Source organism: Nansenia antarctica (assembly GCF_963989245.1).
Source record: "Nansenia antarctica genome assembly, chromosome: 3".
NCBI classification, from domain to species: Eukaryota; Metazoa; Chordata; class Actinopteri; order Argentiniformes; family Microstomatidae; genus Nansenia; species Nansenia antarctica.
Window position 1 is genome coordinate 24940079 of NC_137688.1, and position 27742 is coordinate 24967820.

Consider the following 27742-nt stretch of genomic DNA (forward strand, 5'->3'; position numbering starts at 1 on the left):
CATTCCCCTCAGACAGTACCAGTGTCAACTGAGGCACACCTCTTTCTCTTGTACTATGGTCTTTGTTGACATATACTCACATATCTGGGCTGTGGTGCCTGGTAGTTCAGCTGATGACGAGCGTGTGGTTGCTGGGTGGACCATCTGGGGTTCCACCCTACAGAAGAAATGCAATTAGAACAGAAGAAATTAGGCTGTTGGAAACCCATGATGGTCTGAATTATATAGCGCCTTTATCCAAAGTGCTTTACAACGGACTCTCATTCACCCATTCACACACACATTCACACGCCAATGGCGGCAAGCTACCATGCAAGGCGCCGGCCCGCTCAATGGGAGCAATTCGGGGTTCAGTGTCTTTCCCAAGGACACATGTGGCCAGCCGGGGCTCGGACCGCCGATCTGCCAACCTTGCGATCATTAGACGGCAGCTCTACCTCCTGCGCCACAGCCGCCCCAACAATTATTATCAACCGATGTCAGTCATCCTTCCCTCCTCACCATGTCCTCGTCGGACGCGCTGTTTCCTTCGTTTTTTGGGGGGGGCGGGGGGGAGGATGCTGCGCGCCTCCTCTTTGTAGCTCTCCAGTAGAGCCTGCGCCTCCTTCTGATCCAGCTCCACATACTGCACCTCCTCCAACAGCTCCCCACACTCTGGTAGACTGAAGCTCACTAGAGAGGAGAGAGATGAGGAGAGTGTACACACACGCACACACACACACACACTCACATAAGCACAGCAGGCTAATCGAGTCACTCGTCTCACAGTATACTGAAGGCATCTGAATACTGTTTGTTACTCCACACACTCAAACTCCTCCTCTCTCAACAGATTTACACTAACAGTATATTACGTATTTGAATACATAATCATTTTGAGCTATTATTGATGAGACTGTCTAGTTTTAGTGTTAGTTGTTTATCCTCCCTGACCTTTGGCCTTCAGTAGGGAGGTCTCAGGGATCTCCTCCCCCTCCTCCCTCTGGTGGTCCTGCAGGCGCCTCCTCCACTCCTCCGTCGGGGGGAAGACCACCACTGCCCTGCGCCGGAAGGCTTGAAGCTGCAGCAGCTTGTGTTGGCGAGCCGAGGGGTAAACGTTGGGCTGAGGGAGGGAGGAACCAGAGAGGCAGATTAGAAAGGTCTTCTACTGGCACTTACTGTAAAGGCAACATTGTCATCTTTCTCCCTCTCTCCCCCAATGCCAAATCAGTGGAGTACCTGGTCCAGGATGTAGTTGTGTGGAACTTCATGAGCCACCTTGATGAGTTCAGTGAGGCACTCAGAGGCTTGCTGCAGCCACAGCTCCTCCTGCTTCTTACCCTGAGGATAGGAAAAGACAATGTTAACACAGCTACAGTCCCAGTCCTACACACACGGCGAGGCAAGTTTATTTGTATAGCACATTTCATACAATAGGGGCAATTCAAAGTGCTTTACATACATTATTTAAAAAATACAGCACACACCCACACCCACACACAATAGCAAACACTCAGGAGAGCCCTTCACTTGGACTCTTTTTAAATTGTGATTTTGACTGTTCAGAATAAAATATCTGTGTTTTGTGTATTATTTTCCTATTTCAATTCAACAAACCATCCATACAATAGCTTGATCTTCACCCAATCCTTCTAATGTTCTAGTTAGGTTTGGTCAAATGTCTTTAACAAGACGTGTTTGAGAGAGTCCTCAAACCAAGGTGTGTTTGCACTGCCAATGGTAATGATTGCTCTGCGGCCCTACTATACATTCAATATCTGTAAGCGAATTATTCTGAGTTATTGGTTTTCGAGCCTTGTAAGTGTTAAGACTCTGGCCAGCTCTAATCACATGATGAGTGTGGGGTGTTCTCACCCTCATGCAGGCCAGGACGGTGGTGGTGCCCAGCATCACGTAGCGCTTCTCGGGGTGCTGCTTCATGTGGTCCTGGGCCCAGTGGGTCTTACCCGCTCCCGGCAGACCGACCATCATCACTACCTGCCTCAGAGAAAGACAGAGAGAGAATGAACAATGAACATATTAACATATCATTATTCAAACTGGGGACATGATGGAGGATTCAGAACTACTCGATTACATGTTTTGATGGCCGATATGCATGACTGCTTCAACAATGTAGGCTAAGTGCACTGAGGTCCAGAGTAGAACTGGTGGCAACCATGGCTGTGCTCTCTCTCTCTCTCTCTCTCTCTCTCTCTCTCTCTCTCTCTCTCTCTCACCTCACAGTCCTTTTTAGAGGCTGGGGGGAGTGGGGCGCGAGTCATCTGTCCAGTGGGCACTGCGGGGAGTGGGGTATACCCTGGAGGGCAGAGGTACCATGGGGGTGCAGCAGGGTCCAGGTTGAGAGTGACAGAGCAGTTTTTGCAGAGCACATGAGGGTAGAGCGCACGTCCTCCAAGAGGACCCAGCTGAAACGCTGCTCCCATAGGACAACCGTTCTTATAGAAAGACAGCTCAACAGCCTCATCTGAAAGAGACTAGACACACACAGGGACACACAAACATACACACACACGTGAACACTGTTAAACAGCCATTTCAAAATGGGTATAGATGTTAGAATGGCTTTGTAATGATGAAGTATTCACTTTGAAGAGGAGGAGAAACCCATGTCACTCACAGCGTAACAGCCAATGGTATCATTCTCTGAGAAGGACTCCCCAAACTCCTCCTCCTTCCCACCTGCCACTTTTCTCCCCCGTCCATCATAACCATATGACAGGTCGTCCTCACCTGAGAGGAGGGAGGGAGAGAGGGAGGGTGAGAGGGAGGGAGGGTGAGAGGGAGGGAGGGAGAGAGGGAGGGAGAGAGGGAGGGAGGGAGGGAGAGAGAGAGAGAGGGAGGGAGGGACCGAGGGAGGGAGGGAGGGAGAACAGCAGATAAAAAATGTTTTACATTTTGGGAACACTGAACTGGTACTCACCTGGCTGCTTCTAAAATGGTAAAACCCAAACCGTACCCAGTCTTAAAGTCTTACCCAGCTGAAGACTGGAGTTATCCACTGACCAGCCCACTCTCAGGCCATGGGGTTCTGGATCAAGCTCCTTCGATGGAGAAGCCAGCAGCTTCCTCTCAAACCTAACCTCGAAGCCCACCCTTCCCTGACGGGCTCCGTAAGTGAGCCTGCATCCAGACCACAGGAAGGGGAACAGCTCAAAGAAGCGAGGCTGGCCACGGCTGCCCATACTATCCACCTGGAAGTGGAGGTCACAGTTGTCTGGGGAAACAGATAAGGTCACCACACTGCAGGAGAAGCTCAAATACATGTGTTTTTAGAAGAACAAACCCACTTCTGTTCCATACTCACAGGAATCTAGTCTGACTTCCCAGTCGTCCTCCTCCTCTCCACAGTCTTGATGCAGGCCTAGCCACTGAGGTGTAGAGTGGTACCGAGCCCTGGAGAGGCCAAAGAGAGAGAGAAAAATAAAACAAGGCAACAATTCATTCCCTCGTTTTGTTTAATTAGTTCCCTCGTTTTGGTTAACTTGTTCCCACGAATAAAAAAAAAGACTTGCACACTTCCTTTTTAAAATCCTATAGAAGATTTGTGGCCACAAATGAAAAGACGGGTGCGAGCAATGAGGCCTATAAACCTGACCTCAGTTACACCAGTTCTGTCAGGAGGAATCGCCCAAAATGTATTGTGCTTATTGTGGGAAGCTTGTGGAAGGCTTGTGGAAGGAAATGTTTGACCCAAGTTAAACAATGTAAAAGGCAATGTTACCAAATACTAACTAAGTGTATGTAAACGTCTAACCCACTGGGAATGTGATGAAAAAAATTAAAAGCTGATACAAATCATTCTTTCTACTATTATTCTGACATTTCACATTCTTGAAATAACGTAGTGATCCTAACTGACCTAAGACAGGAAATGTTTACAAGGATTAAATGTCAGGAATTGATTTGTGGAAAAACTGGCTTAGATGTATGTAACCTTCCGACTTCAACTGTATATGTGCTGCCTACCTTTTGTACTGGACCTCCTCCTTGAATTCGTAGAAGGCCCTGCCTCTGCTCGTCTCACCCAGACCTCAGGGATAGAGAGAAAGTTGAGGGCTGATTAAGAAGTGTATTAGGCGTTAGATGTTAGTCCATAAAACGACGGGTTTAACAAAATTCAACATAATACGAAGCTGCTTTTGACGTTTACCTGTGTCCTGGGACCCAAGGTCTATAACAGCACTTTGATGGGGGCTGCCTGTGTTTTGGGGAGCACTCTTGGATGCCAGTGGCTCCTCCTTCGCTCCTTGTGTGAGAGCAGCTTTGTTGGAGACAGCAGATGTACGTTTCTCACTCTGTGATTCAACAACACTCTTTGGGGTGGCATTCTGTGCCTCAACTTTGAAGGTTTCATTCCTCTGTGCTTGTTTTTCAACACTCTTTCGAGTGGCATTGTGTTGCTCTGCTTCCAGTGCTCTTCTCGCACTGTGTAACTCAGGCAAGACCTGGAAAGTAGATGATGTGTTTACCTGAGTCTCTGATAACAAAGTGCTGACTACACAGGTTTCGGGCTCTGACTGTGTACCAGTGTGTGTACCAGTGTGTGTACCAGTGTGTGTAACAGTGTGTGTAACAGTGTGTGTATCAGTGTGTGCATCAGTGTGTGTACCAGTGTGTGCACTGGCGTGGCTCGGTGGCGTACCATCCTCCGGAAAGGTCAACATTGGACCCGGGAGACCCTCACCAGCTGTCAGCAAATTGTCTGTCCCTGCACTCCCCGTCAATGGTGGAACTGGGACCTCTGTCTCCATCGCTGGTGTGAGAGTATCGTCAGTTTGTATCCTTGCCTCTTCTTTGCCGCCATCAGGTAACTCTTTGCCTGACTCCTGGCTGATGTCGCTTGATTCTGGAGCGCATAATCCAGCTTCAAACGAGGACAGAAGGCGCACAACAAGTTCGGCCTTCAGTCCTTTGGCATCCAGACCAAGCTCTTTAAGCCTTGCTCGTAATTCAGCCACTTTTAACTTTTTGACTTCGGTCAGTTGCATTTTCAACTCTGGTGAGGTTAGAATAATATAATGTTGAATAAAGTATCCCGTTAATAAAGCCCCCTTTTCTTCGAGACTTTCTAGAAAAGTGACCGAACCAAAAACACAAAAGTACGGTAAAATTCAATATGGTGCTCTAGCCTCTGATTGGTCCGTTACAAAAACAACTCCGCCTTGAAATTGCAGAAACATCTACCATTGGTGTAGAATGTGTCCGCCCACAGGCACGTAGGGTTGGTCTAGAAACAGCTGACAACACCCCAAACACTGGCGGACTCAAGGGGAGGGCAGGGGGGGCGAGCGCCCCTCCTGGTGCCCCCACGGTTGAAAAACGTCTCTCTTAAGTGCCCTTTTGAGTGGCAAAAAAGCCCTTTTGAGTGGCGAAAATGAGAGGACGTACCTTATTGGTGCCCCTCCAATGGTCTAAACTTGACCATGTGTCCCCACAGTTGAAAAAACGTGCCTAAAGTGCCCTTTTGAGTGGCAAAATTAGAGGATGTGCCCTATTGGCTGCCCTTCCAATGGTCTAAACTTGTGTGCACTGATGGGGTCCCATGTTTTCGCCCCTGCCCTTCAAACACCCTGAGTCCGCCACTGACCCCAAACATGCCACAAAAAATAAAACCGAACTAAAATCCTCCTTATATGCGGTATGTAGAAACTAACACAACCAGTGATAGATACAGTTTTGAATGTTTAACCAAAATAAAGTGTTTTCTCCAACAAACAACAAATAACCACTTATTCATATTAATATTTTATTCAATAACACAACAACAACAAAATTAATATAAATAACCAATTACAAATAATACCAATATTGACAGTGACACCACCAAATCAATGGGTTAACATTTGATCTCTCTTTACTTCCAGTTTCTTGCTCCACTATCTGTGTGTCACAGCAACTGCTGAGGTTAAGGTTCAGAGTTTGAAGGGAAAACTTTGTATGCTTCCCTTGTTATTCCCTAGCCTCCCTTTGGCTTACAATCAACAATCAACCTCGATAAACAAGTAGATAACACTGTTTTGTTTTCTTCTGAATCAGTGATGCATTTCAGAAAGAATTTAAAAGCTAAATTGCTTTATAGTTCCTGGAGTATACTGTACTACCTGGAGTATACTGTACAGCACGATGATATCTGATTCGTTTAGACCGTGTGGAAGGCACAGTGAGATGAGCTACTCTGACCGACTTCCTCTCATTAGATGTTTACCAGTAACCATGGTAACTTCTGGAAGCGTCATTTCTGTGGCCGTAGAACCCCTGGTCTTGATAACCCTGATTCCACTGAACACAGAGAGAGAAATACAGGCGCCGGCCCGCTCACTGGGAGCAATTTGGGGTTCAGTGTCTTTCCCAAGGACACATGTGGCCAGCCGGGGCTCGGACCGCCGATCTGCCAACCTTGCGATCATTAGACGGCAGCTCTACCTCCTGCGCCACAGCCGCCCCAACAATTATTATCAACAGTTGTCAGTCATCCTTCCCTCCTCACCATGTCCTCTGTGGTGGCCATGGTCGCGCCGTGGTGGGCCGCTGGCGAGGGACTTATTATGTCGGACGCGCTGTTTCCTTCGTTTTTTGGGGGGGGCGGAGGGGAGGATGCTGCGCGCCTCCTCTTTGTAGCTCTCCAGTAGAGCCTGCGCCTCCTTCTGATCCAGCTCCACATACTGCACCTCCTCCAACAGCTCCCCACACTCTGGTAGACTGAAGCTCACTAGAGAGGAGAGAGATGAGGAGAGTGTACACACACGCACACACACACACGCGCACACACACACACACACACACACACATAAGCACAGCAGGCTAATCGAGTCACTCGTCTCACAGTATACTGAAGGCATCTGAATACTGTTTGTTACTCCACACACTCAAACTCCTCCTCTCTCAACAGATTTACACTAACAGTATATTACGTATTTGAATACATAATCATTTTGAGCTATTATTGATGAGACTGTCTAGTTTTAGTGTTAGTTGTTTATCCTCCCTGACCTTTGGCCTTCAGTAGGGAGGTCTCAGGGATCTCCTCCCCCTCCTCCCTCTGGTGGTCCTGCAGGCGCCTCCTCCACTCCTCCGTCGGGGGGAAGACCACCACTGCCCTGCGCCGGAAGGCTTGAAGCTGCAGCAGCTTGTGTTGGCGAGCCGAGGGGTAAACGTTGGGCTGAGGGAGGGAGGAACCAGAGAGGCAGATTAGAAAGGTCTTCTACTGGCACTTACTGTAAAGGCAACATTGTCATCTTTCTCCCTCTCTCCCCCAATGCCAAATCAGTGGAGTACCTGGTCCAGGATGTAGTTGTGTGGAACTTCATGAGCCACTTTGATGAGTTCAGTGAGGCACTCAGAGGCTTGCTGCAGCCACAGCTCCTCCTGCTTCTTACCCTGAGGATAGGAAAAGACAATATTAACACAGCTACAGTCCCAGTCCTACACACACGGCAAGGCAAGTTTATTTGTATAGCACATTTCATACAATAGGGGCAATTCAAAGTGCTTTACATACATTATTTAAAAAATACAGCACACACCCACACCCACACACAATAGCAAACACTCAGGAGAGCCCTTCACTTGGACTCTTTTTAAATTGTGATTTTGACTGTTCAGAATAAAATATCTGTGTTTTGTGTATTATTTTCCTATTTCAATTCAACAAACCATCCATACAATAGCCTGCTCTTCACCCAATCCTTCTGATTTTCTAGTTAGGTTTGGTCAAATGTCTTTAACAAGACGTGTTTGAGAGAGTCCTCAAACCAAGGTGTGTTTGCACTGCCAATGGTAATGATTGCTCTGCGGCCCTACTATAAATTCAATATCTGTAAGCGAATTATTCTGAGTTATTGGTTTTCAAGCCTTGTAAGTAGGGATGCACCGAAATGAAAATTCTTGGCCGAGGCCGAAGCCGAATTTAAGGAAACACTTGGCCGAATACCGAATACCGAATGTGTATCGGCAGTTTTTAATTTTATCATTGCATAAACTAAATACATTTTGCTTTTTATTCATGCTTCTCAAAGAAAGAAATTGAGATTTTAAAAAAAGAACTTTTATATATAACTTATTATAACTAATTATCATGGGATTTAATCTCTACTGCTTTCCAGGGTTCAAGTTAATGATATTCATGATTTGTCTCTACATAGGCTTCAGAAAGTATTTAGACCCCTTCACTTTTTTCACATTTTTGAATAGATTTGCCATCAATCCACACACAGTACCCCATAATCTAAGTAAAAACGTTTTTTAATGTTTGCAAATGTATTAAAATGTAAATACAGAAATACCTCATGTACATAAGTATTCAGACCCTTTGTCACTCTTAAAATTAGGTCAAATGCTAAATGTCTTCAACAAGTCATTCAACAAGTTGAATTGAGTCCACCTGAGTGTAAGGATAATAGTTCATGTTATTTCAGAATGAATATCTTTTGTTTTTATAGTCTCTGGTTTGCATAGAAACCACCGCATGATACAGCTGCATGTCATAAACTCGTGTAGAACAGCTGGGAGTCTGAATATCTTTTCAACAAGGCAACAACTCTGCTTCTTCCGCTACGACTGCTAAGCTAACTAGCTAGATGAGTGTAAGGTTGCGTTCATAAAGTCGCTCTGAGAGCGCTGGAGCGCACACTGGGCCCGACGTCATAGAGAAACCGAGTCATTTGATTGGACGAGAGGCATTCCACGAGTGCTGATCGGATTTCCTGAGTGAATTTACGAACGCAGCCAGTTTTGAAAGCGCGTCGCCTCGCGCCGCGCGCCTGTTGAGAGTTATATTTAATTGTATTGCGTCATCAAAACACGGCCACTATTCGGTGGTAAACATTCGGTGTTTTCACACATTCGGCCGAATACCGAATGTGCTTTATTTTGCGATATTCGGCCGAATACATTCGGTGGCCGAATGTTCGGTGCATCCCTACTTGTAAGTGTTAAGACTCTGGCCAGCTCTAATCACATGATGAGTGTGGGGTGTTCTCACCCTCATGCAGGCCAGGACGGTGGCGGTGCCCAGCATCACGTAGCGCTTCTCGGGGTGCCGCTTCATGTGGTCCTGGGCCCAGTGGGTCTTACCCGCTCCCGGCAGACCGACCATCATCACTACCTGCCTCAGAGAAAGACAGAGAGAGAATGAACAATGAACATATTAACATATCATTATTCAAACTGGGGACATGATGGAGGATTCAGAACTATTCGATTACATGTTTTGATGGCCGATATGCATGACTGCTTCAACAATGTAGGCTAAGTGCACTGAGGTCCAGAGTAGAACTGGTGGCAACCATGGCTGTGCTCTCTCTCTCTCTCTCCCTCTCGCTCTCTCACCTCACAGTCCTTTTTAGAGGCTGGGGGGAGTGGGGCACGAGTCATCTGTCCAGTGGGCACTGCGGGGAGTGGGGTATACCCTGGAGGGCAGAGGTACCATGGGGGTGCAGCAGGGTCCAGGTTGAGAGTGACAGAGCAGTTTTTGCAGAGCACATGAGGGTAGAGCGCACGTCCTCCAAGAGGACCCAGCTGAAACGCTGCTCCCATAGGACAACCATTCTTATAGAAAGACAGCTCAACAGCCTCATCTGAAAGAGACTAGACACACACAGGGACACACAAACATACACACACACGTGAACACTGTTAAACAGCCATTTCAAAATGGGTATAGATGTTAGAATGGCTTTGTAATGATGAAGTATTCACTTTGAAGAGGAGGAGAAACCCATGTCACTCACAGCGTAACAGCCAATGGTATCATTCTCTGAGAAGGACTCCCCAAACTCCTCCTCCTTCCCACCTGCCACTTTTCTCCCCCGTCCATCATAACCATATGACAGGTCGTCCTCACCTGAGAGGAGGGAGGGAGAGAGGGAGGGTGAGAGGGAGGGAGGGTGAGAGGGAGGGAGGGTGAGAGGGAGGGAGGGAGGGTGAGAGGGAGGGAGGGAGGGTGAGAGGGAGGGAGGGAGGGAGAGAGGGAGGGAGGGAGAGAGGGAGGGAGGGAGAGAGGGAGGGAGGGAGAACAGCAGATACCATTTTTTTTACATTTTGGGAACACTGGTACTCCCACCTGGCTGCTTCTAAAATGGTAAAACCCAAACCGTACCCAGTCTTAAAGTCTTACCCAGCTGAAGACTGGAGTTATCCACTGACCAGCCCACTCTCAGGCCATGGGGTTCTGGATCAAGCTCCTTCGATGGAGAAGCCAGCAGCTTCCTCTCAAACATAACCTCGAAGCCCACCCTTCCCTGACGGGCTCCGTAAGTGAGCCTGCATCCAGACCACAGGAAGGGGAACAGCTCAAAGAAGCGAGGCTGGCCACGGCTGCCCATACTATCCACCTGGAAGTGGAGGTCACAGTTGTCTGGGGAAACAGATAAGGTCACCACACTGCAGGAGAAGCTCAAATACATGTGTTTTTAGAAGAACAAACCCACTTCTGTTCCATACTCACAGGAATCTAGTCTGACTTCCCAGTCGTCCTCCTCCGCTCCACAGTCTTGATGCAGGCCTAGCCACTGAGGTGTAGAGTGGTACCGAGCCCTGGAGAGGCCAAAGAGAGAGAGAAAAATAAAACAAGGCAACAATTAATCGTTTTGTTTAATTAGTTCCCTCGTTTTGGTTAACTTGTTCCCACGAATAAAAAAAAAGACTTGCACACTTCCTTTTTAAAATCCTATAGAAGATTTGTGGCCACAAATGAAAAGACGGGTGCGAGCAATGAGGCCTATCAACCTGACCTCAGTTACACCAGTTCTGTCAGGAGGAATCGGCCAAAATGTATTGTGCTTATTGTGGGAAGCTTGTGGAAGGCTTGTGGAAGGAAATGTGACCCAAGTTAAACAATTTAAAAGGCAATGTTACCAAATACTAAACTAAGTGTATGTAAACTTCTAACCCACTGGGAATGTGATGAAAAAAATAAAAAGCTGATATAAATCATTCTTTCTACTATTATTCTGACATTTCACATTCTTGAAATAACGTAGTGATCCTAACTGACCTAAGACAGGAAATGTTTACAAGGATTAAATGTCAGGAATTGATTTGTGGAAAAACTGGCTTAGATGTATGTAACCTTCCGACTTCAACTGTATATGTGCTGCCTACCTTTTGTACTGGACCTCCTCCTTGAATTCGTAGAAGGCCCTGCCTCTGCTCGTCTCACCCAGACCTCAGGGATAGAGAGAAAGTTGAGGGCTGATTAAGAAGTGTATTAGGCGTTAGATGTTAGTCCATAAAACGACGGGTTTAACAAAAATCAACATAATACGAAGCTGCTTTTGATGTTTACCTGTGTCCTGGGACCCAAGGTCTATAACAGCACTTTGATGGGGGCTGCCTGTGTTTTGGGGAGCACTCTTGGATGCCAGTGGCTCCTCCTTCGCTCCTTGTGTGAGAGCAGCTTTGTTGGAGACAGCAGATGTACGTTTCACACTCTGTGATTCAACAACACTCTTTGGGGTGGCATTCTGTGCCTCAACTTTGAAGGTTTCATTCCTCTGTGCTTGTTTTTCAACACTCTTTCGAGTGGCATTGTGTTGCTCTGCTTCCAGTGCTCTTCTCGCACTGTGTAACTCAGGCAAGACTTGGAAAGCAGATGATGTGTTTACCTTAGTCTCTGATAACAAAGTGCTGACTACACAGGTTTCTGGCAAACCACTCGGCGACATCTCAAGTTCGGCCACTGACTGTGTACCAGTGTGTGTACCAGTGTGTGTACCAGTGTGTGTAACAGTGTGTGTATCAGTGTGTGTACCAGTGTGTGTATCAGTGTGTGTAACAGTGTGTGTAACAGTGTGTGTAACAGTGTGTGTATCAGTGTGTGTAACAGTGTGTGTACCAGTGTGTGTACCAGTGTGTGCACTGGCGTGGCTCGGTGGCGTACCATCCTCCGGAAAGGTTAACATTGGACCCGGGAGACCCTCACCAGCTGTCAGCAAATTGTCTGTCCCTGCACTCCCCGTCAATGGTGGGACTGGGACCTCTGTCTCCATCGCTGGTGTGAGAGTATCGTCAGTTTGTATCCTTGCCTCTTCTTTGACTTTGCCGCAATCAGGTAACCCTTTGCCTGACTCCTGGCTGATATTGCTTGATTCTGGAGCGCATAATCCAGCTTCAAACGCGGACAGAAGGCGCACAACAAGTTCGGCCTTCAGTCCTTTGGCATCCAGACCGAGCTCTTTAAGCTTTGCTCGTAATAGGCTAGGTGCACGATCTCACTACTTCCTGAAAGGCAACTGGTATGAACATATCCTGTCTCACTCTATTGGTTTAATTGATTAATCAGCTGTGCACTGTGTATTCCAACGGTTTACCGCACAGCTGATTAATCAATTAAACCAATAGAGTGAGACAGGATATGTTCATACCAGTTGCCTTTCAGGAAGTAGTGAGATCGTGCACCTAGCCAGCCACTTTTAACTTTTTGACTTCGGTCAGTTGCATTTTCAACTCTGGTGAGGTTAGAATAATAGAATGTTTGTTTAATAAAGTATCCCGTTAATAAAGCCCCTTTTTCTTCGAGACTTTCTAGAAAAGTGACCGAACCAAAACACTAAAGTACGGTAAAATTCAATATGGTGCTCTAGCCTCTGATTGGTCCGTTACAAAAACAACTCCGTCTTGAAATTGCAAAAACATCTACCATTGGTGTAGAATGTGTCCGCCCACAGGCACGTGGGGTTGGTCTAGAAACAGCTGACAATACCCCAAACATGCCACAAAAAATAAAACCGAACTAAAATCCTCCTTATATGCGGTATGTAGAAACTAACACAACCAGTGATAGATACAGTTTTGTTTAGTTTATGTTTATAGTTTAGTTTATGTTTAACCAAAATAAAGTGTTTTCTCCAACAAATAACCACTTATTCATATTAATATTTTATTCAATAACACAACAACAACAAAATTAATATAAATAACCAATTAAAAATAATACCAATATTGACAGTGACACCACCAAATCAATGGGTTAACATTTTATCTCTCTTTACTTCCAGTTTCTTGCTCCACTATCTGTGTGTCACAGCAACTGCTGAGGTTAAGGTTCAGAGTTTGAAGGGAAAACTTTGTATGCTTCCCTTGTTATTCCCTAGCCTCCCTTTGGCTCAGCTCAGTTCACATACTAAGCATCACTAACCTTGTTTACTCAAAGCAAAGCCTTCGAGAGCTACAGGGGCCAGAGAGCAGCTGCATCAACACAAATAGCATCAAATAAAAACCTTCACAAGAGGAAGAGAGTGATTCTGTGACACAATACGACATTCATGTATTGCTCACACAGTGAGCCTGTTTCATTAATAGTGGCTCTGTTTCACACGTACCACATGCTTCTCAATGAAAGCGTATCAGTACAATCTGCATTTACGCTCAAGACAATAAAGAATGTATTCTGCCTTCAAGGCTATACAAACATGTAAAAACTGTATTTCTTGAAATGATCATGTCAAATGTACAAACATGCATACTGAACAGTCTATCGATTATTGTGTTGTTGAAAAAGTCCCAACTGAGGCAATAATAACTTAGGTAAATACTGTAGTCTGTACATACTGTAGCACTAATGAACGTGTGTCATACTGACCCTGGTAATCACATTACAAGCCATGCGTCTAAGAATAACATTCATTACTGAATTCCGTTGCCTAATTTATTCTCTTTTGGTATGTTCAATCTCGTTCCCTTTTTTATCTGAAAAACACTTAGACGTATAGCCTGCATTTGGCTCAGAGGGGTCAGAAGTAGGACTGGTGACTTAATTTGAGGTCGTATTTGGACCACAGCTCCATAAAGATTGAGGTTTGAAGAAAGGAGGGGAGGGGGGTGTTCAGGATTTAGTGGTTTTGGTAGTTAAGAGTTTGGTATGGCGTTCCACTGGGGTTGGTATTAGACAAAGATGGCGGGTGTGGATGGCGAGGGTGAGGATGAGGATGAGGGTGAGCCGTCAGAGGGGGTGTGGCCCAGGAGCAGCTCCTTCTCCCTGGGGAGGCACGGCCCGCTGATGTGCTGACTGTGGGAGTGATACAGACGCATGAAGGAGAGGATGGATTGGGTCAGCCACAGTGCTGTCACACACCACAGAGAGACCTGGAGGGGGAGAGGGGGGTGGGGGGGTGGAGGAAGAGAGGCTTAATCCAAACCGAATCCAAAATAAATAGACTGACTCCAAAAGTATGCTGAAGAAATCTATAGAGAGAGGAAAGGTGAATGGCATGCACTGTGTTGGCTTTGGTATATGTCCATATGGGTCATACCTGTGCACAGGTGAGCTCATTGTAGAAGGAGGACGTCTCCACATCCAGGTTCAGCGGGACAGCCTGAGACTCTGCACAACTGCACAGAAACAGACATGATGAGGGGGGAACAGAGGAGGACATGATCAATCCCTGGAGACTCTCACAACACCAGTAGACCTAGTACTGGCTTATCAGTGTTATAGACACCTTTACCTGTATGGCCGGGTGTTGTCATCTGTGACAGTGTCGCACCAGGACGCCAGGCCCAGGGACAGGACGAGGCTGGCCCCTCCCGACAGAAACAACACGCACAGACTCAGCAGCAGCGTGAGGAAGGCTGAGAACAGCGTGCTGAAGAAGGACAACAAGAACAAAAGTGGTGAACACGGTCTTTAACACTGTCTGTGACTGTGATGTATACACTCACACCGTTATAAGTATTTAGGCTTATGTAATAATCCAGTAACCGTGATAATAAACATGGCACCATAAACCTAGGCTATTATCATGAAAGCTTTGTTATAATTATCATAATTCATATTGTTAATAATATGAATAACATTAGATGTTGCAATTAGGATGTTATTATTATCATGCAGTTGTTCAAAGCCCATGGAAAGTGCTCTCACTCGTCATGCCGTCCGTGAAGATAGAAGACGCTTCGCCAGCTTTGAGCGGCGCCGTACAACACCGTGAAAACACCGACAAAAGTGGCGAACTGGCAAGCGGCCGGTGGACCCCATTGCTTTATTACCAAATGTGAAATCTCCCCCGGTTCCCCCGTGATTTCAGTTCGATTCTCTGTCCAGTAACCCGTGGAAAAAAGTGCACATCGCCCTTTGAAAGCTGACCCGTTGAACGCTAGCGGGACGACCACCAACAGCCCGGCCAAAACTGAAAGGGTGTGGGCGGCGCAGTGAGCCAGCAACAGTCGCCGATCAAGCTCCATATCCGTCTAAGTCTAAAGATCGATAAAGGAAAAAAGGCTATAGGATTTTCTTCAGACTCCGTTTCGTTTGTTTGACATAACCAGATAACGATCAATGTATTATATGTCCAATTGAAAACAGCATGGATATTTAAAGCGCACCAGTTATTGTTATACAACCCTCCAGTCCCGTTATGACTGACTGTCAACTACACATTTTGCCAACAGTGACGCACTTACATACGACACACATGTAGCATTGGCCAAGGGTGTGATATTATGGATATTATGATTCAGTGAGTTAATGTGGAAAAACCCTGTTTTCAGCTAATTTATTATTTGTACTTAATATAGGCCTGTTGATTTGTGTTAATTCAATATTCAGGCTGATCATGTTGACGAAAAACAATCTAGGGCGGGGTCCAGTGGTGGACTGGCCAAAGCCGAGCCCCCCCACCCCCCTCCCCCTTCCCACGCAGTCGGTTACTGGAACACAGCTGGTCGACTGTTGTGAAGCTATGGGATGGGATTGGTCTATATCAAAATCCACCTCAGAAAAACGGAGCCATGTATCAAAAGTCACATTATATACACATTCAGCCTAAAAAAGCAAGATGTGGTTAGTGATGCAGGGTGACTATTAACAGCTGTTATTATCACAGGCCAGTATTTGAGCGCATATTGTAGTAAAAGTGGAAGTGGACTGGTCCCAGTTTTGTTCAGTGCAAGTTTTGTTTGGGCCTTATGAATAATTGGCTGGCACACACATGAAAGAACAATGCCAATTTGAAGACAATGCCAAATTGGTTGTCTAATTGGAGAACTACAAGCCAAGAAAATGAGCGTAATGACTTCACTGTTCACTGTTAAAGAGCGTGAAACTACTAGATTGACTGTAATTCTACTACTGTGGAGTCATGTCCTTGCAGCAACAGCAGGTGGCGGTATAAAAGAAGAAGCAGGTTCAGAACAGAACTACCATATCGAAGAAGAAAAAGAAGAAGAAGAAGAAGAAGAAGAAGAAGAAGAAGAAGTAGAAGTAGGAAACGCTTCAATGTTGTGACTGTTGCAGTTGGTTGTCAAGCAGAAGTATTACCCTTAGTTTGGTTTTATAAAGCGATGGATTGTAAGGTAGGATTAAAAACATCCACTTTTGAATTACTCTGTAACTGTTCCAGCATTTTGGGGGGCTTATAGTAGCCTAGTTGTAAGAGTCCAGCAGCATATAAGCTAGCAAGCTAGTCACGTTACAAAAGAGATACTACTAGCTAGCTTCTGACATGAGGCAGGCACAGCTTTGCGAATGTCTTTGGCTCAGTGTTTGCTTCAGTCAAGCCTAAAATAGTGCACTTTCAACCCATCACGATGCATGATCCGACCTCCATGCATCGTAGGACTCAGGAGTAACATCCTTTTCAAAAGCTTACTCAGGAGATCTAACAGACTGTGTGGCTTCAGATCAACGAGCTGATTCTCTACTCGTCAAAGTCACCATTGTGTGACGGTTTAGTGGAAAAGTGAGTCAAGAACCGTAGATTTAAACGATTAGGGATGACTTGTTTCTGTCTTAGACTACAAAAGCAACAGTATAGGGGGGGGGGGGGGTTAATACTGTTCAATCTAAGTACACTGATCAAACATATGCAGTCATGGTGTCTTGTCTTTTTTTGTTTATTTGTGCTTTCAGCAGCCAGAGAAACATGGAGATGAGAGCATGGAACTGGGGGCAGCAGCAGTGAGCAGCTTTGGGACTATGATGTACCCTGGCTCCGCTGCGGAATTGGACTCCCAACTGGCATTAGCAGTTTTCCTAAAAACAGAGGGGAACGCTTTATACCGGGAGAAAAAAATCAGATCAGCCATAGGGCGCTATCACCGTTCTCTACTTATTCTCAGAAGTTTAGACTCTGATGTGGCAGCAGCGGTGAGAGGGTTGTGCCCTGTAGGGCCTGTGCTCACAGCAGGCCAGGAGGAACTGCTTAGGAACACGCAGGTCGACTGCTACAACAATTTATCAGGTAACGTAACACCCATTGTGACGTGTCCCAAATACCTTCTGCTGAGGTCTGCACTCGTGCACCGACTGCCCCTCATAGATTCATACTTCCAATCTTGTGGGGAAGTGCTGAGATGCATATTTCAGGAAACGGGTGTAAAAATGGGACAGCATGAGTATACGTGGGGGGGGGAAATCCTGTGCACAATCCTCTCTTAAGGAGAATGGTGGAAAATTGGGAGGTAGCAACTGATCGTACAGTATCAGTGGCTGGAATGCTAGCTGGTTATATTCAGAGGCTGAGAGAGTACCTAGTACATAGTCTGTAAAGCAGCCATGTGTTAAACAAAGAAGCCTCTTGTGTGGACAGAATATCATGTGATCATTTACAATGATCTTAAATTATGCTTAATGGAGTGGCTCTCTTCTTTTTCTTTTCTGTCTGCTGTGTTCCCCCTCTCCCTTCTCTTTCTGTCTCTTTCCCTCTCTCCCAGCCTGCCTTCTACTGAGGCAGAATGTCAACTACGGCCGTGTCCAGGAGTACAGTTTGCGTGTGCTGAAGAGGCGGCCGGGCAACGTCAAAGCCATGTACAGAGCTGGAGTAGCCTTTCTGGAGCAGGGAGATGCAGAGACTGCCCGTAATTTCCTTAATGAGGCCAGCAAAGGGCAACCCAATGGTAAACACAGCAGCACACCATCTAAACAATCTACTTCAAACCTCATTTGTCAAACCATAAAACAACTAAACAGGCCCTGCCTTGATCAATTCCCATGACATAGGTTATTTTTTTAAGGTTATTTTTCCTGAGTGGGGCAGTCCCACTCATATTTGCACATTTTATTAGACAGATACAGTGAAGACAGAAAGGAAAGTAAGGAGAAGAAGGGAGAGAGGGCATGTCAGCAGGGCATGGGCCGGATTCGAACCCATGCCGACATGGGCATGTGTGTGCACTGTAGACCGTGGTGCTAGACCACTGGACCACCATGATATACTTTTTGCATTTCCATTTCCCTATTATTGATCTACATTTTAATTCAACTTCAATCGTCACTTTTATCATCTCTGTGGCAGACGCTAACGTGAGGAGGCACCTGCAGCGAGCAGAGGAGAGTCTGAGCAGAGAGAAGGAGAAGGAGAAGGCGAAGGAGAAGGCCCTGTACCGAGGGATGTTCTCCAGCCAGAGCAACGAGAGGAACGGAGTTGAGGATGGAGCCGGTGGGGTCACCCAGAAGTAAGCTTGACCCTCGCCAGGGGCGTTCTAACCCCGACTGGGAACAGGGGGAACGGCACTGCCTGGAGAAGGAAGAGGAAGAAAAGGCTGTACAGGAGTCTCGCAAGGGGGGGGGGGGGGGGGGGCTGTTGCCTGGCAACAGGGAGATGGAGCTCTGTGTTTTGAGGTTCAATTCAAGGGTGAAAGTCAGATGGAGACGTGAGCGCTATATATAGCCAGAATGTTATGTGCTGTTATGCCTTTGGATTGTTTGGTCAAGATATAATAATAATTATGTTTGTTTTTTTTGTGTACAAAATGTTTTAAATCTGTTGGAATAAATATTTTTTCAAGTATGCCCATGCCCTGAAGTGTAGATTACTAAAGGATGATGCTGGACCGTTGTCGATTAAGGTACAAAGACTCCATGGAATTGAATTAAAGTTTCCTTTATTAATAATAATCCATGATACACAAATGTATTTCAAATAATTATGTATTATCTATTGATATCCATTTTCAAAATCCTGAGCACAATATCAATGTATAGAACATCTGCTTGATTTTGGTCTACTTATGGCCAATATGATTGTACTTCAAAGGCAACATAATATACAGAAGCTCACAGACTCACAACAGCCATGACAGCGCACAGACAGTCACAGAGCAGCATGCAGAAGTGGAGAACTCACACTCACTCACACACACGTGCGCGCACACACACACGCCCATACACACTGAGAATCACCAGAATATCAAGATTCGAAAGAGAAAACAATGGCAACCCTGTTTCTTTTAACAAAATACATCTCACTGGAATCTTGACGGAATTAGAAAACAAACACTTTTTTCCACGTGCCTTTGTCATGATCTCACTTTCTCGAGGTCTTGTGTTTCAAACTGAGAGACCTCACAGATCCAAACATCCTTCTTCCCAGGTCCCTCAGCGAGCGAGAGCGTGTGAGGGGCGCCGGAGGAGGGGGGGGGGATGGAGAGAAAGACGGGGAGGAGAGAGGAGGAGAAGGCGAGTGACAGCTCCCCTCCAGGCTCTGAGATCGAGAGAGGTGGAAGAGGCTGGCCGTGGAGGACAGGCGCTTGTTTTCCCCCCTTCCTCCGAAAGAACGAACCCCCTCCGCGCTGAGCTCCAGTCCATGTGGGCCGACATCCAGGGAGGAGGCCCAGTGGGCCCCCCTCAGACGCTCCTCTCTCTGGGCTTGGGGCTCCAGCATGCCTTGGGACTCGCTACGGAACAGGGCCCTTCTGGACAGCCTCAGACTGGAGCTGCGCTTGTCCCAGCCGCCCTTCCCTTTGCGTTTGTTGGAGGAACAACTCTCTGTCGGCTTCTCCTCTTTGTTGAACTGCTTTTCCTTTTGGTAATCTTTCCTCCTGCCTCCCCCGCCCCCCTCGCTATCTCTCTTCCATCCTTCCTCGTCTTCCTCATTCTCTTTTCCCCAAAAACGCGGAACCTCGAAGCCCCTCCAGAGTTTGGCCCCCACCCTCTTGGGGGTCTGGGCCGTCCCATCCTCCCCCCAGTTGCTGCCGTAGCTCTCTCTCCTGGCGAAGCTGCTCACGCCCGGCGCCCTCACCAGCTCCCGCGAGGCGTGCTTTCCCTGGTAGAGTCCCTCTCCCTCTGCCCTCCTCCATCCACTGCCACAACCACCAACCCCTCCACCACCACCACCACCACCCCCTGCACAACCACCCGCTCCACCCGCACCCTGCCGTAGAGACCCTCCTCTGGGCCGGATGCCGCTCCAGAGTGGAGAAGAGCTGGAGGCGTTAACCCGAGGCAGGGAGCACTGGGAGGGCATGTCCCTCCTGAACACCGAGAGAGGGGCGGGGCCCAAGGGGGAAGGGTGAAGGGGGCGGGGCGGGGAGCGCACCCTGGGGCGAGAGGCTGGAGAGGAGGCGCTGGACGAGGAGGGGTTAGAGGGGGAAGGGGTTTGTTGGTAGTTTGAGGAGGAGGAAGAGTAGTTCACGTGATGAGTCGGAGTGGGCGTACTGGACTGGTAGGGGTGCATGGAGGGGCTGCTGGAGAGGGGGGGGGTGAGACCAGAGTGGGACTGGGGGGAGTGGGAGACGCTGAGAGACAGCTGGATGGGCCTCTGGAGTTCCAGGTTGGAGTCGGTGGTGGTGGTGGTGGCGTGAAGGTGGACACCACCGGAATAATGGTGAGGGTGATTAACGGCCTCGACCTGGGCTGCCGGGCAGGAGGAGAAGGAAGAGGAGGAGGAGGAGGAGGAGGCTGCCACGTGGGACCCCTGACCCTGTCTCTCCGCGTCGCTCTGGAAGCAGTCCACGTCCAGCTCCACCCCCTGCTCCATCAGCCCCACCACCACCGCCCTGGGAAGCCCCGAGAGACGTGAGATCTCCCCCACCATGGCAGAGTCCTCGCTGAGCATGGAGCTGGAGTCCGAGGAGGAGGCACCGGGCTGGCCCGGGCACGGACCCGGACCCGTCACCGGCCCCAGCGAAGCGCCGCTCCAGTCCAGCGAACGAGAGAACCCTAGCGGCCCTCCTGCGGCCCCCGACCCCGAGGAGGTGACCTCCAGGGAGCTGCGGTGGCTGAGAGAGGAGGGGCAGGTGGAGATGCGCGGCCTCGGCCGGAGGGCGGGCGTGGGGGTGGAGGAGGAGGAGGAGGGGGAGGGGGACGGGGAGGCGGTAGGGGTGACTCCTAAGTCACTCCTCAGGGCTCCGCCGAAGCTCAGCCCTTCCTTTGAGAGGATTTGTTTCGCTTCCAACGCCAGGCTCTTGTTGAGGTTGGGGCTCAGGTTGAGGTTGAGGTTGAAGTGGAGGCTGATGTTCAGGTCTTCCCCCGTCACGGAGGGCAGGTGTCCCAGGTTGATGGAGTTCCTGCTGGCCCTCTTTCCAATACTACTGAGGCTCACGCGCGCCGAGTTGCCCAGGAGAGACTTGCAGGGCGTCACGCTGCCCCCTGTGAAGCCGGAGGGGGTACTGCGGCTCTCGAAGGCCGACAGCGACTGCGTGGAGCCGTGGCCAGGTGCTTTGAGGACCCGGTGGGCGCCCACCGACGCCGAGCTGGCGGTGTCGGGGGGGGCGTGGCTGCGGTATTGACGGGCCAGTCTGGTGATGTACTGCTCCAGCTGGGTGAAGGTGGAGGGTGGAGGGGGCTGAGGGGGGCGGAGGAAGAGGGGGGGGCTGCTGGGGTGCGTCTCGTCGGGCTGGGCGCTCTCGGGGCTCGGGGAGAGGCGAGGGGGGGGGGAGGGGTCCTGGCCGGAGGTGAAGAGGGGGCTCTGCAGAGCCACGGCGTGCAAGGGACTGGGGTAGGGGTACACCTCTTTGGTCCTGCGGGACACCAGGTCGGAGCAGAACCTGGGGTCCAGGTGGGGTCGAGGGCAGGAGGACGAGGGGTCGGCGAGGAGCCGGAAGGAGCCGGGCGGGGGGTCACCCAGGCTGGAGCACAGCTCCGTCAGGAACTGCAAACCGCTCATTTCCAGGTCACCTGGGGGTCACACACATCGTAAGAGAGGGGAGGGGTTAATTGTCATCTTATAGAATAGAAGCAGAAACATCTTGTTGTCGTGAGTGTGTGTGTGTGTGGCACGTCCATTCATGTATTCAATCTAACCTGTTGATACTGGTCTCCTCTCCGCCGTCTCCATGGTTTCCTCGATGCTCTGAGGTCTCTGCTGCTGCTGCGCCGCCTCCGGCCACCGGGTGTCACCGTGGTCTGCGGAGAGGGGCCGCTGCTCCCACGGCCTGAAGGTGCCCCCACCCGGGGGGGGTCCGACTCTCACTGGCCCACCTGGACCCCCCTGGGCCTGGGCGGCCTCGCTGGACACAGAGTAGCAGGAGTCAGACAGGGAGCTGCCGCTGACTGAATAAAACCCTGCAAAGAGACGACAGAGAGAGGGAGAGAGAAGAAGGGAGGGATGGCGAGAAATAAATAGTTAGTGTAGAGTGTGGGAGGGAGGGAGATAAGAAGAAAGAACGAGTGAGTGAGTGTAGGGTGAGATAGCATGAGAGAGGTAAATAAACGAACAAGAAAGAAAAGGTGAGGGTTAATGTTTAGTTAAGCTTTGCACTGCAGTCACCTACAGGGTGAATTATTAGGGCTGGGAATGTGAGAAGTGTTGTTGACATATAGCCCTATTATATTGATCGCACACAGAACAACTCCCCCCACCCGCCACCCACACAGTCAGATCGTATATGGTCCTGGTCGAGTACCTGAGCTAGGCCTGGAGTCACATTCCAGCTGGGCCACACCATCGGGGTCCGGAGTCGGGGGGGAGAGTAGGTCAGAGGGAGAGTCCCAGGAGAGGGTGGACCAACGTGAGTTTCCACCTCTGGGATTAGCCGGCCCATCCCTGGAGTGACTGCCACAGTCCAGCGTGTTGCTCTGACAGGGTGACGCCTGAGAAAGCAAAACAAGGGCTTGAGTCTCAACACGCCTCTGACGTCTTTTGAAATGTTGTAATTACAGACTTGAGTTGGAGCCAGCGTCTCCTGATATCTCTTCCCCTTTCATCAGCCATTACAGAGCACATGTCTGTTGTCATGCTTACTGGAAGTCAACATAGCGCCACAACAACAGGACGTGCGCTCTTCAATGGCCGATTCATCCGTTTGTTAGATTGATGTCGGTCTGATGACCCCTGGAGGGAAGCCTAACGTTGGTCTGATAGGGGGGGGGGGACAGCAGGACAGCAGGGGCTTTGTCCATTGGTCAGGCCTGATCAATCCTCTGTTACTAAGGAGATCAACAAGAGACAATACAGGTGACTCACACTGCCTGTCTGGGAGAGGGGGAGAGGGGGACTTCAGAGAAATAAGAAGAGGAGACAGATGACGTAACAAAGAGCAGTGGGAGAAGAAGGGAGGGGTTATGGGAGGGGAGGGGGGAAGGGAGGTAGTGAACAAAAAGAGTTGAGGCTTTGACCCGGCTTATACCTCCTCCGGCTTATGAGTCACCCCCTTTTTTCTACTTATGTTTTATTTTTTGTGTCATGAATGTAGTTATTTAGATACTAAGAGTGGGAGGGAGTGGGTGATTGAGAGATGCAGAGACAGAGAGAGATAATGAGAGAAAGAGAAGTGAGTCAGTGAGTGAAGAGTCAAGTCAAGTGAGTGAAAAGAGAAGCGGGGGAAGGGGGTTGCCTGGTAAGAGGCATCTTAAAGGACCCCCCCCCTTGACAAATGTCACCCCCCCCCCCCCCCCCCCCCCATTCCATAATATCCTAGCCACCCCCTCCTCACCATAGCTACAGCTGCTCTCTCCGGCTACCTCTCCACCCACACCACAGACCTAGTAGAATATTTAACTCATCCTGAGCCCACTGACTAAAACATAAATACACCAACTCTCTCTCTCTCACTCACACACACACACACACACACAATACATATTCCAACAAGCTCAGCTTCACACATGCACACCCACACAGTCCTCCACCAACATCATGTAAACCATGTTACCAGTGTAATGTTACACAGAGACTAGCTGATCAGATCAAGGGGGGGAGAGGCAGGTGGGTCTGCCCAGTGCTGAGAGCTTTGTAATATGATATCCCTCTATGTGAGAGACACGCAGCCATTTTCCTAGAGGAACAATATGTTCAGAATGCAAGGACAAATTATAGCAAAAATAAATAAAAACTAACAATATGACCATTGTAACAAACTTTTGGGACAACATCTATTGTATCTGTAGGGCCTACCAATCACATGTGAACAAAATAGTTGTTTGTGAGACTGTGACATACTTGTTCATTGCGCATTCGGCATCAGTTATGCATTATTTATGCACTACGTTTAACTTGAAAGCAGAGCATCCCATGCCATGCCTTTAACCACCCATGTGTTGGTGAGAGGTTATTAGAGTCTATTACATAATAGACAAGAATCCAGATGGATATGAACCACAGGGCTCTGGCAATGCCAGACCTCCCTGGAATGGTTCAATAGCCTCTGTTTTGAATGAACTGAATAATTAAGGAGGACAGCTCCAAATGTCCACATATTCTTTAAAGATGATACTACGATGCTATACTACTTTCTTCTGTTTCTATCTCTTCATAACTGTTCCGCAATGAGAAACACACTGCGGTCTTTACCATGTAGCATCTTTCCCCTGTTCCTTCTCCCCAGTGGGACTGCATCTTGAGAGAGGAGGCTGGTGGAGGTATATACACCAAGCGAGGACAAGCTCGTTGTAATGTATGAAACGGAACTGGGAATGGCATCGAACACACGTCCTCTGGTTTTACCTCCACCAGGGTGATAACAATACAGAACAGTCACACTGGAAACAACAACAACAGTATAACAACTTGTCTCCATTGTTTATGCAAATCCGGGCTGCGTTGGCGGAGAAGGGCAGCGAACAGACTCCCCTCGGTGGTGATGATGACTAATACTCCTTCGCCATAGGACTCACACACTACTCAAACTACAGGGAGGCTATATAATGGTGGGTAGTGTGTTACTGCAAGGCCAAGCCAGAAGAATACCAAAGCATAATCGTCACTCTATTTGGATAGCTTTTTAATGGCCCAGAGTGTAGCCGATATCTGATTTAAAAGGACTACTTGGATGAATATATATGTACCATCACTGTTGTTCAGTATTGCTGCAGTTAACAGTAGGGGGCTATTAAAACAAGGGTTCACACAGACTATGCTTGAGAGAGAGAGAGAGAGAGAGAGAGAGAGAGAGAGAGAGAGAGAGAGAGAGAGAGAGAGAGAGAGAGAGAGAGAGAGAGAGAGGAGACATACTGTATATAAGGCAGCATAGGTGTGCTATAACTGTACCATACTGTCTCTGGTCAAAGAGATCAACTGAGGGTCTAGTGGATATGAACCCAATATAACAGGCGTCACGCTGCCACAAACAGTACTGCTTCCTCGTACACAAGCTCACACTCGAGTCTTGTGAACATCCTCTGAAACACTCGATGGAAACCAACTATTACCAAAAGTTAGCAATTCTGTGGCATGTGGAGGTGTTTCAACTTCTAAAGGAGTGAGTTTATGACCTTTTCAACTCGGTTACACCAAGTTACCAATACTTCATAGTTGGTGGATGTTTACAATGGGGGTTCAAAGCATCAACAATCATGCACCATCTTAGCTCGCACATTAAAACCTGAACTTCTTTCAAGCCTACATTAATTACAAAGGCAATAGAGCAACAACACTGTTTTCAGCCATATGTGACTGTGGCTTTGGGGTGTGTATATGATTGACACAGATTTCTTGGCAACATCCTGTGTTATGTCCTCAGGGATACTGGAATATGAAAAGATGTGGACAGATTGATACTCACCCCCAAAAAATCACCATAAGGAATCAAAATATTTCCAAGTAATGAATAGACCTATGTTTGTCTTAATAACCTTGACTCATGCAGAAAGGATAGAGACTGACAGGGGTGCTGGATTACTGTCAATTCCTCACAGGTCCAAACACTGTAAACCGGCTGCTTCGGAATTGGATGGTTTTGGGTTATGGATGGTTATTCAATCAATAGAGTACAGTCATAAAATCTGTTTGATTCAAAGGAATTGTCATTTTTGGCAGATTATCCTCATGCATTTATTTTTCATGAGAGCAATCAAGAGATCTGGGCTAACGCACTGACCTGTTGCCTGCGGGATGTCGCAGAGCCATCGGAGGCTGCGCTCTCAAGGTTTTCCTCCTGTTGATCGATGGCAGTCCCGCTGGTGGTGTCGTCTCTGCCGTCCAGTGCGGCATCGATCATGTCCAGATGTTGGCACCTGAGCAGGTCCAGCTCCAGAATACCTGCCAGGGTCGCTTTCAGCCTCTCACCAATCCGGACCCGCTCGGTGCCAGACCACAGCGAATTCACACAGTTGCGGCGACCAGCCATTACGAGAACTGGATCGGTGCTCTATCTACCGACCTTACAATGACAATGAGCTACGGTCCAGCACGAGTCGGTGCAACATATGTTCCGATAATCGACAATAGCCACATTGCATCCATCCAACCAACTAAATGAATGTATCATTGACAGAATTGCCAGTTTACCTTATACGGGTGCCATATAATATTGCATTAAATCTTGCTGACTGGCAAGATGGATTGAATAAATGCACATGGTATAGGCTACTACAGTACTACTACACTAAAGATATGATCAAACCAGAGGCGATCCATTTTAGTTTAATGAATCCTCAATCATGGTTGCGTGTTGTATCCATTCACGCTGTCCTGCGGATAAAACGTGCCAGTGTCTTGGTACGGCCGATGTAACAATGCGAGAAATAACGTTACATGTTGGATGAAGAAAAAAAAAAAGTGCTTAAGGGGTGGAGCTAACCACTTAGGGGGTGGAGCTAACCACTTAGGAGGTGGAGCTAACCACTTAGAGGGTGGAGCTAACCGCCATAAACTGGAACGGCATTGGCCAGGGAAGTTTTCGAATGAACGCCTTGAAAATCTCGTTACCGCCCAACACACTATTGTAGAAGTCAAAATGTCAAAATTATGGTGCATGCATTATGATATTTAACAAATTATGGGTATTTTATGATTCTTGGTGAAATATAACCTTTTCTATAAATATAACCTAATTATAGGTTAACATTTAATGCAGTAGAGGATTCAGTGGATTATTGTTAGACAGAATGCTTCACTTCATGTGTACACAGCATGTTGTTGTTTGTTTTACACATAACTTCAAAGGGATGGACATAATCATAGATAGACTAATAATGATCTTTGAACCTGACAACAATAAACAATACACTTTGAGTACAATTTCCAAACATATAAATAGCATATACACAGTAGGCTGTATAAGTAGGCTATAAAGTATACTTCAAGTTCTTCAAAGTCGTCATCTTGGTGGTTGGATTACAGTAGGTGATGCAAAACGTTTGATAAAGAAGCTCCCTTCTTACTCTGCAGTGTGAATCCTCTGCCAGCAGAGAGCAATCTTTGCCTGTGTATGAGATGCATGTGGCCTGTTTTAGGGTATTGTATTATTCACAGTAACCACAAGTTACATAACTTATTTAAACCTGTAGTATGTACTGCTCATACTAAGAAACTGAGAAAGCTGTTCATGTTTTCTCAGTGTAAAACGCTTACATTAAATGAATGTGCAATAACACTATGTGCTATATGACAACCCTCGGGTACATAAGGTTCAGAGATAGGAAATGTTAGAATAGGTATAGCATAGAATAGAGTACAGCACAGTGTTTTATTTGTATAGTATAGTATAGTGGATAGTGTACATAGCCTTTATTTATGTAAACCAGCTCTTTTCCCTTCTTGTTTTTAGTTATTTTTTTCTAGCACCAGGGGAGCCCCCCCTCCCAAATTTCGTTGTTTGGTACCTGTACTATATCAATGACAATAAAGACCATTCATTCATTCAT

The 27742-nt window shown here is 47.7% G+C and overlaps 5 protein-coding genes across 6 annotated transcripts; 1 reads left to right on the plus strand and 4 right to left on the minus strand.

The window, feature by feature from the left end:
- Window positions 1-469: 469 nt before the first annotated feature.
- On the minus strand, window positions 470-4991 carry LOC308153932 (heterogeneous nuclear ribonucleoprotein U-like protein 2; the record flags this gene model as incomplete). Its single annotated transcript, XM_080527116.1, has 10 exons — window positions 470-672; window positions 934-1102; window positions 1219-1320; window positions 1855-1977; window positions 2220-2477; window positions 2621-2733; window positions 2978-3217; window positions 3308-3396; window positions 3970-4033; window positions 4646-4991. The coding sequence occupies 10 exons, from the start codon at window positions 4989-4991 to the stop codon at window positions 470-472; spliced, it is 1707 nt and encodes a 568-aa protein (XP_080383242.1).
- A 1467-nt stretch (window positions 4992-6458) lies between these two features.
- Window positions 6459-13327, minus strand: LOC308153933 (heterogeneous nuclear ribonucleoprotein U-like protein 2; the record flags this gene model as incomplete). Its single annotated transcript, XM_080527117.1, has 12 exons — window positions 6459-6712; window positions 6994-7162; window positions 7279-7380; window positions 8984-9124; window positions 9331-9588; window positions 9732-9844; window positions 10118-10357; window positions 10448-10536; window positions 11104-11167; window positions 11288-11398; window positions 12065-12198; window positions 13323-13327. The coding sequence occupies 12 exons, from the start codon at window positions 13325-13327 to the stop codon at window positions 6459-6461; spliced, it is 1680 nt and encodes a 559-aa protein (XP_080383243.1).
- On the minus strand, window positions 12944-15348 carry LOC308154620 (transmembrane protein 179). Its single transcript, XM_080527787.1, has 4 exons — window positions 14864-15348; window positions 14448-14585; window positions 14253-14331; window positions 12944-14085 (listed from the first exon to the last, which is right to left on the minus strand). Exons 1-4 carry the CDS (start codon window positions 15181-15183, stop codon window positions 13885-13887), a joined length of 738 nt encoding a protein of 245 aa, XP_080383913.1. The 5' UTR covers window positions 15184-15348; the 3' UTR covers window positions 12944-13884.
- An 846-nt stretch (window positions 15349-16194) lies between these two features.
- On the plus strand, window positions 16195-18485 carry ttc9c (tetratricopeptide repeat domain 9C). Of its 2 annotated transcripts, none has more exons than XM_080526335.1 (4): window positions 16195-16293; window positions 16850-17180; window positions 17653-17835; window positions 18234-18485. In XM_080526335.1, the coding sequence occupies exons 1-4, from the start codon at window positions 16282-16284 to the stop codon at window positions 18395-18397; spliced, it is 690 nt and encodes a 229-aa protein (XP_080382461.1). In that variant the 5' UTR covers window positions 16195-16281; the 3' UTR covers window positions 18398-18485. The 2 variants fall into 2 exon arrangements, with proteins under 2 accessions (XP_080382461.1, XP_080382462.1); XM_080526336.1 differs by having other exon boundaries at window positions 16201-16293; window positions 16853-17180.
- Window positions 18486-19244: 759 nt separating this feature from the next.
- LOC308153934 (uncharacterized protein) lies at window positions 19245-26223 on the minus strand (the record flags this gene model as incomplete). Its single annotated transcript, XM_080527118.1, has 6 exons — window positions 19245-21503; window positions 21561-21835; window positions 21962-22222; window positions 22564-22750; window positions 23124-23132; window positions 25975-26223. The coding sequence occupies 6 exons, from the start codon at window positions 26221-26223 to the stop codon at window positions 19245-19247; spliced, it is 3240 nt and encodes a 1079-aa protein (XP_080383244.1).
- Between the last annotated feature and the right edge of the window lie 1519 nt (window positions 26224-27742).

What these genes read in the sequence shown, in the direction of transcription:
- LOC308154620 (XM_080527787.1), bottom strand. Translation starts at nt 15,183, where the DNA reads ATGGAGCTTGATCGGCGACTGTTGCTGGCTCACTGCGCCGCCCACACC. An exon ending in CTTCACGGACGGCATGACGA is followed by an intron (nt 14,586 to 14,863) that starts GTGAGAGCACTT and finishes GTCCTTCTTCAG; the next exon opens with CACGCTGTTCTCAGCCTTCC. An exon ending in ATGAGCTCACCTGTGCACAG is followed by an intron (nt 14,086 to 14,252) that starts GTATGACCCATA and finishes CTCCCCCTCCAG; the next exon opens with GTCTCTCTGTGGTGTGTGAC.
- ttc9c (XM_080526335.1), top strand. An exon ending in CTGCTACAACAATTTATCAG is followed by an intron (nt 17,181 to 17,652) that starts GTAACGTAACAC and finishes CCTCTCTCCCAG; the next exon opens with CCTGCCTTCTACTGAGGCAG. An exon ending in CAGCAAAGGGCAACCCAATG is followed by an intron (nt 17,836 to 18,233) that starts GTAAACACAGCA and finishes TCTCTGTGGCAG; the next exon opens with ACGCTAACGTGAGGAGGCAC.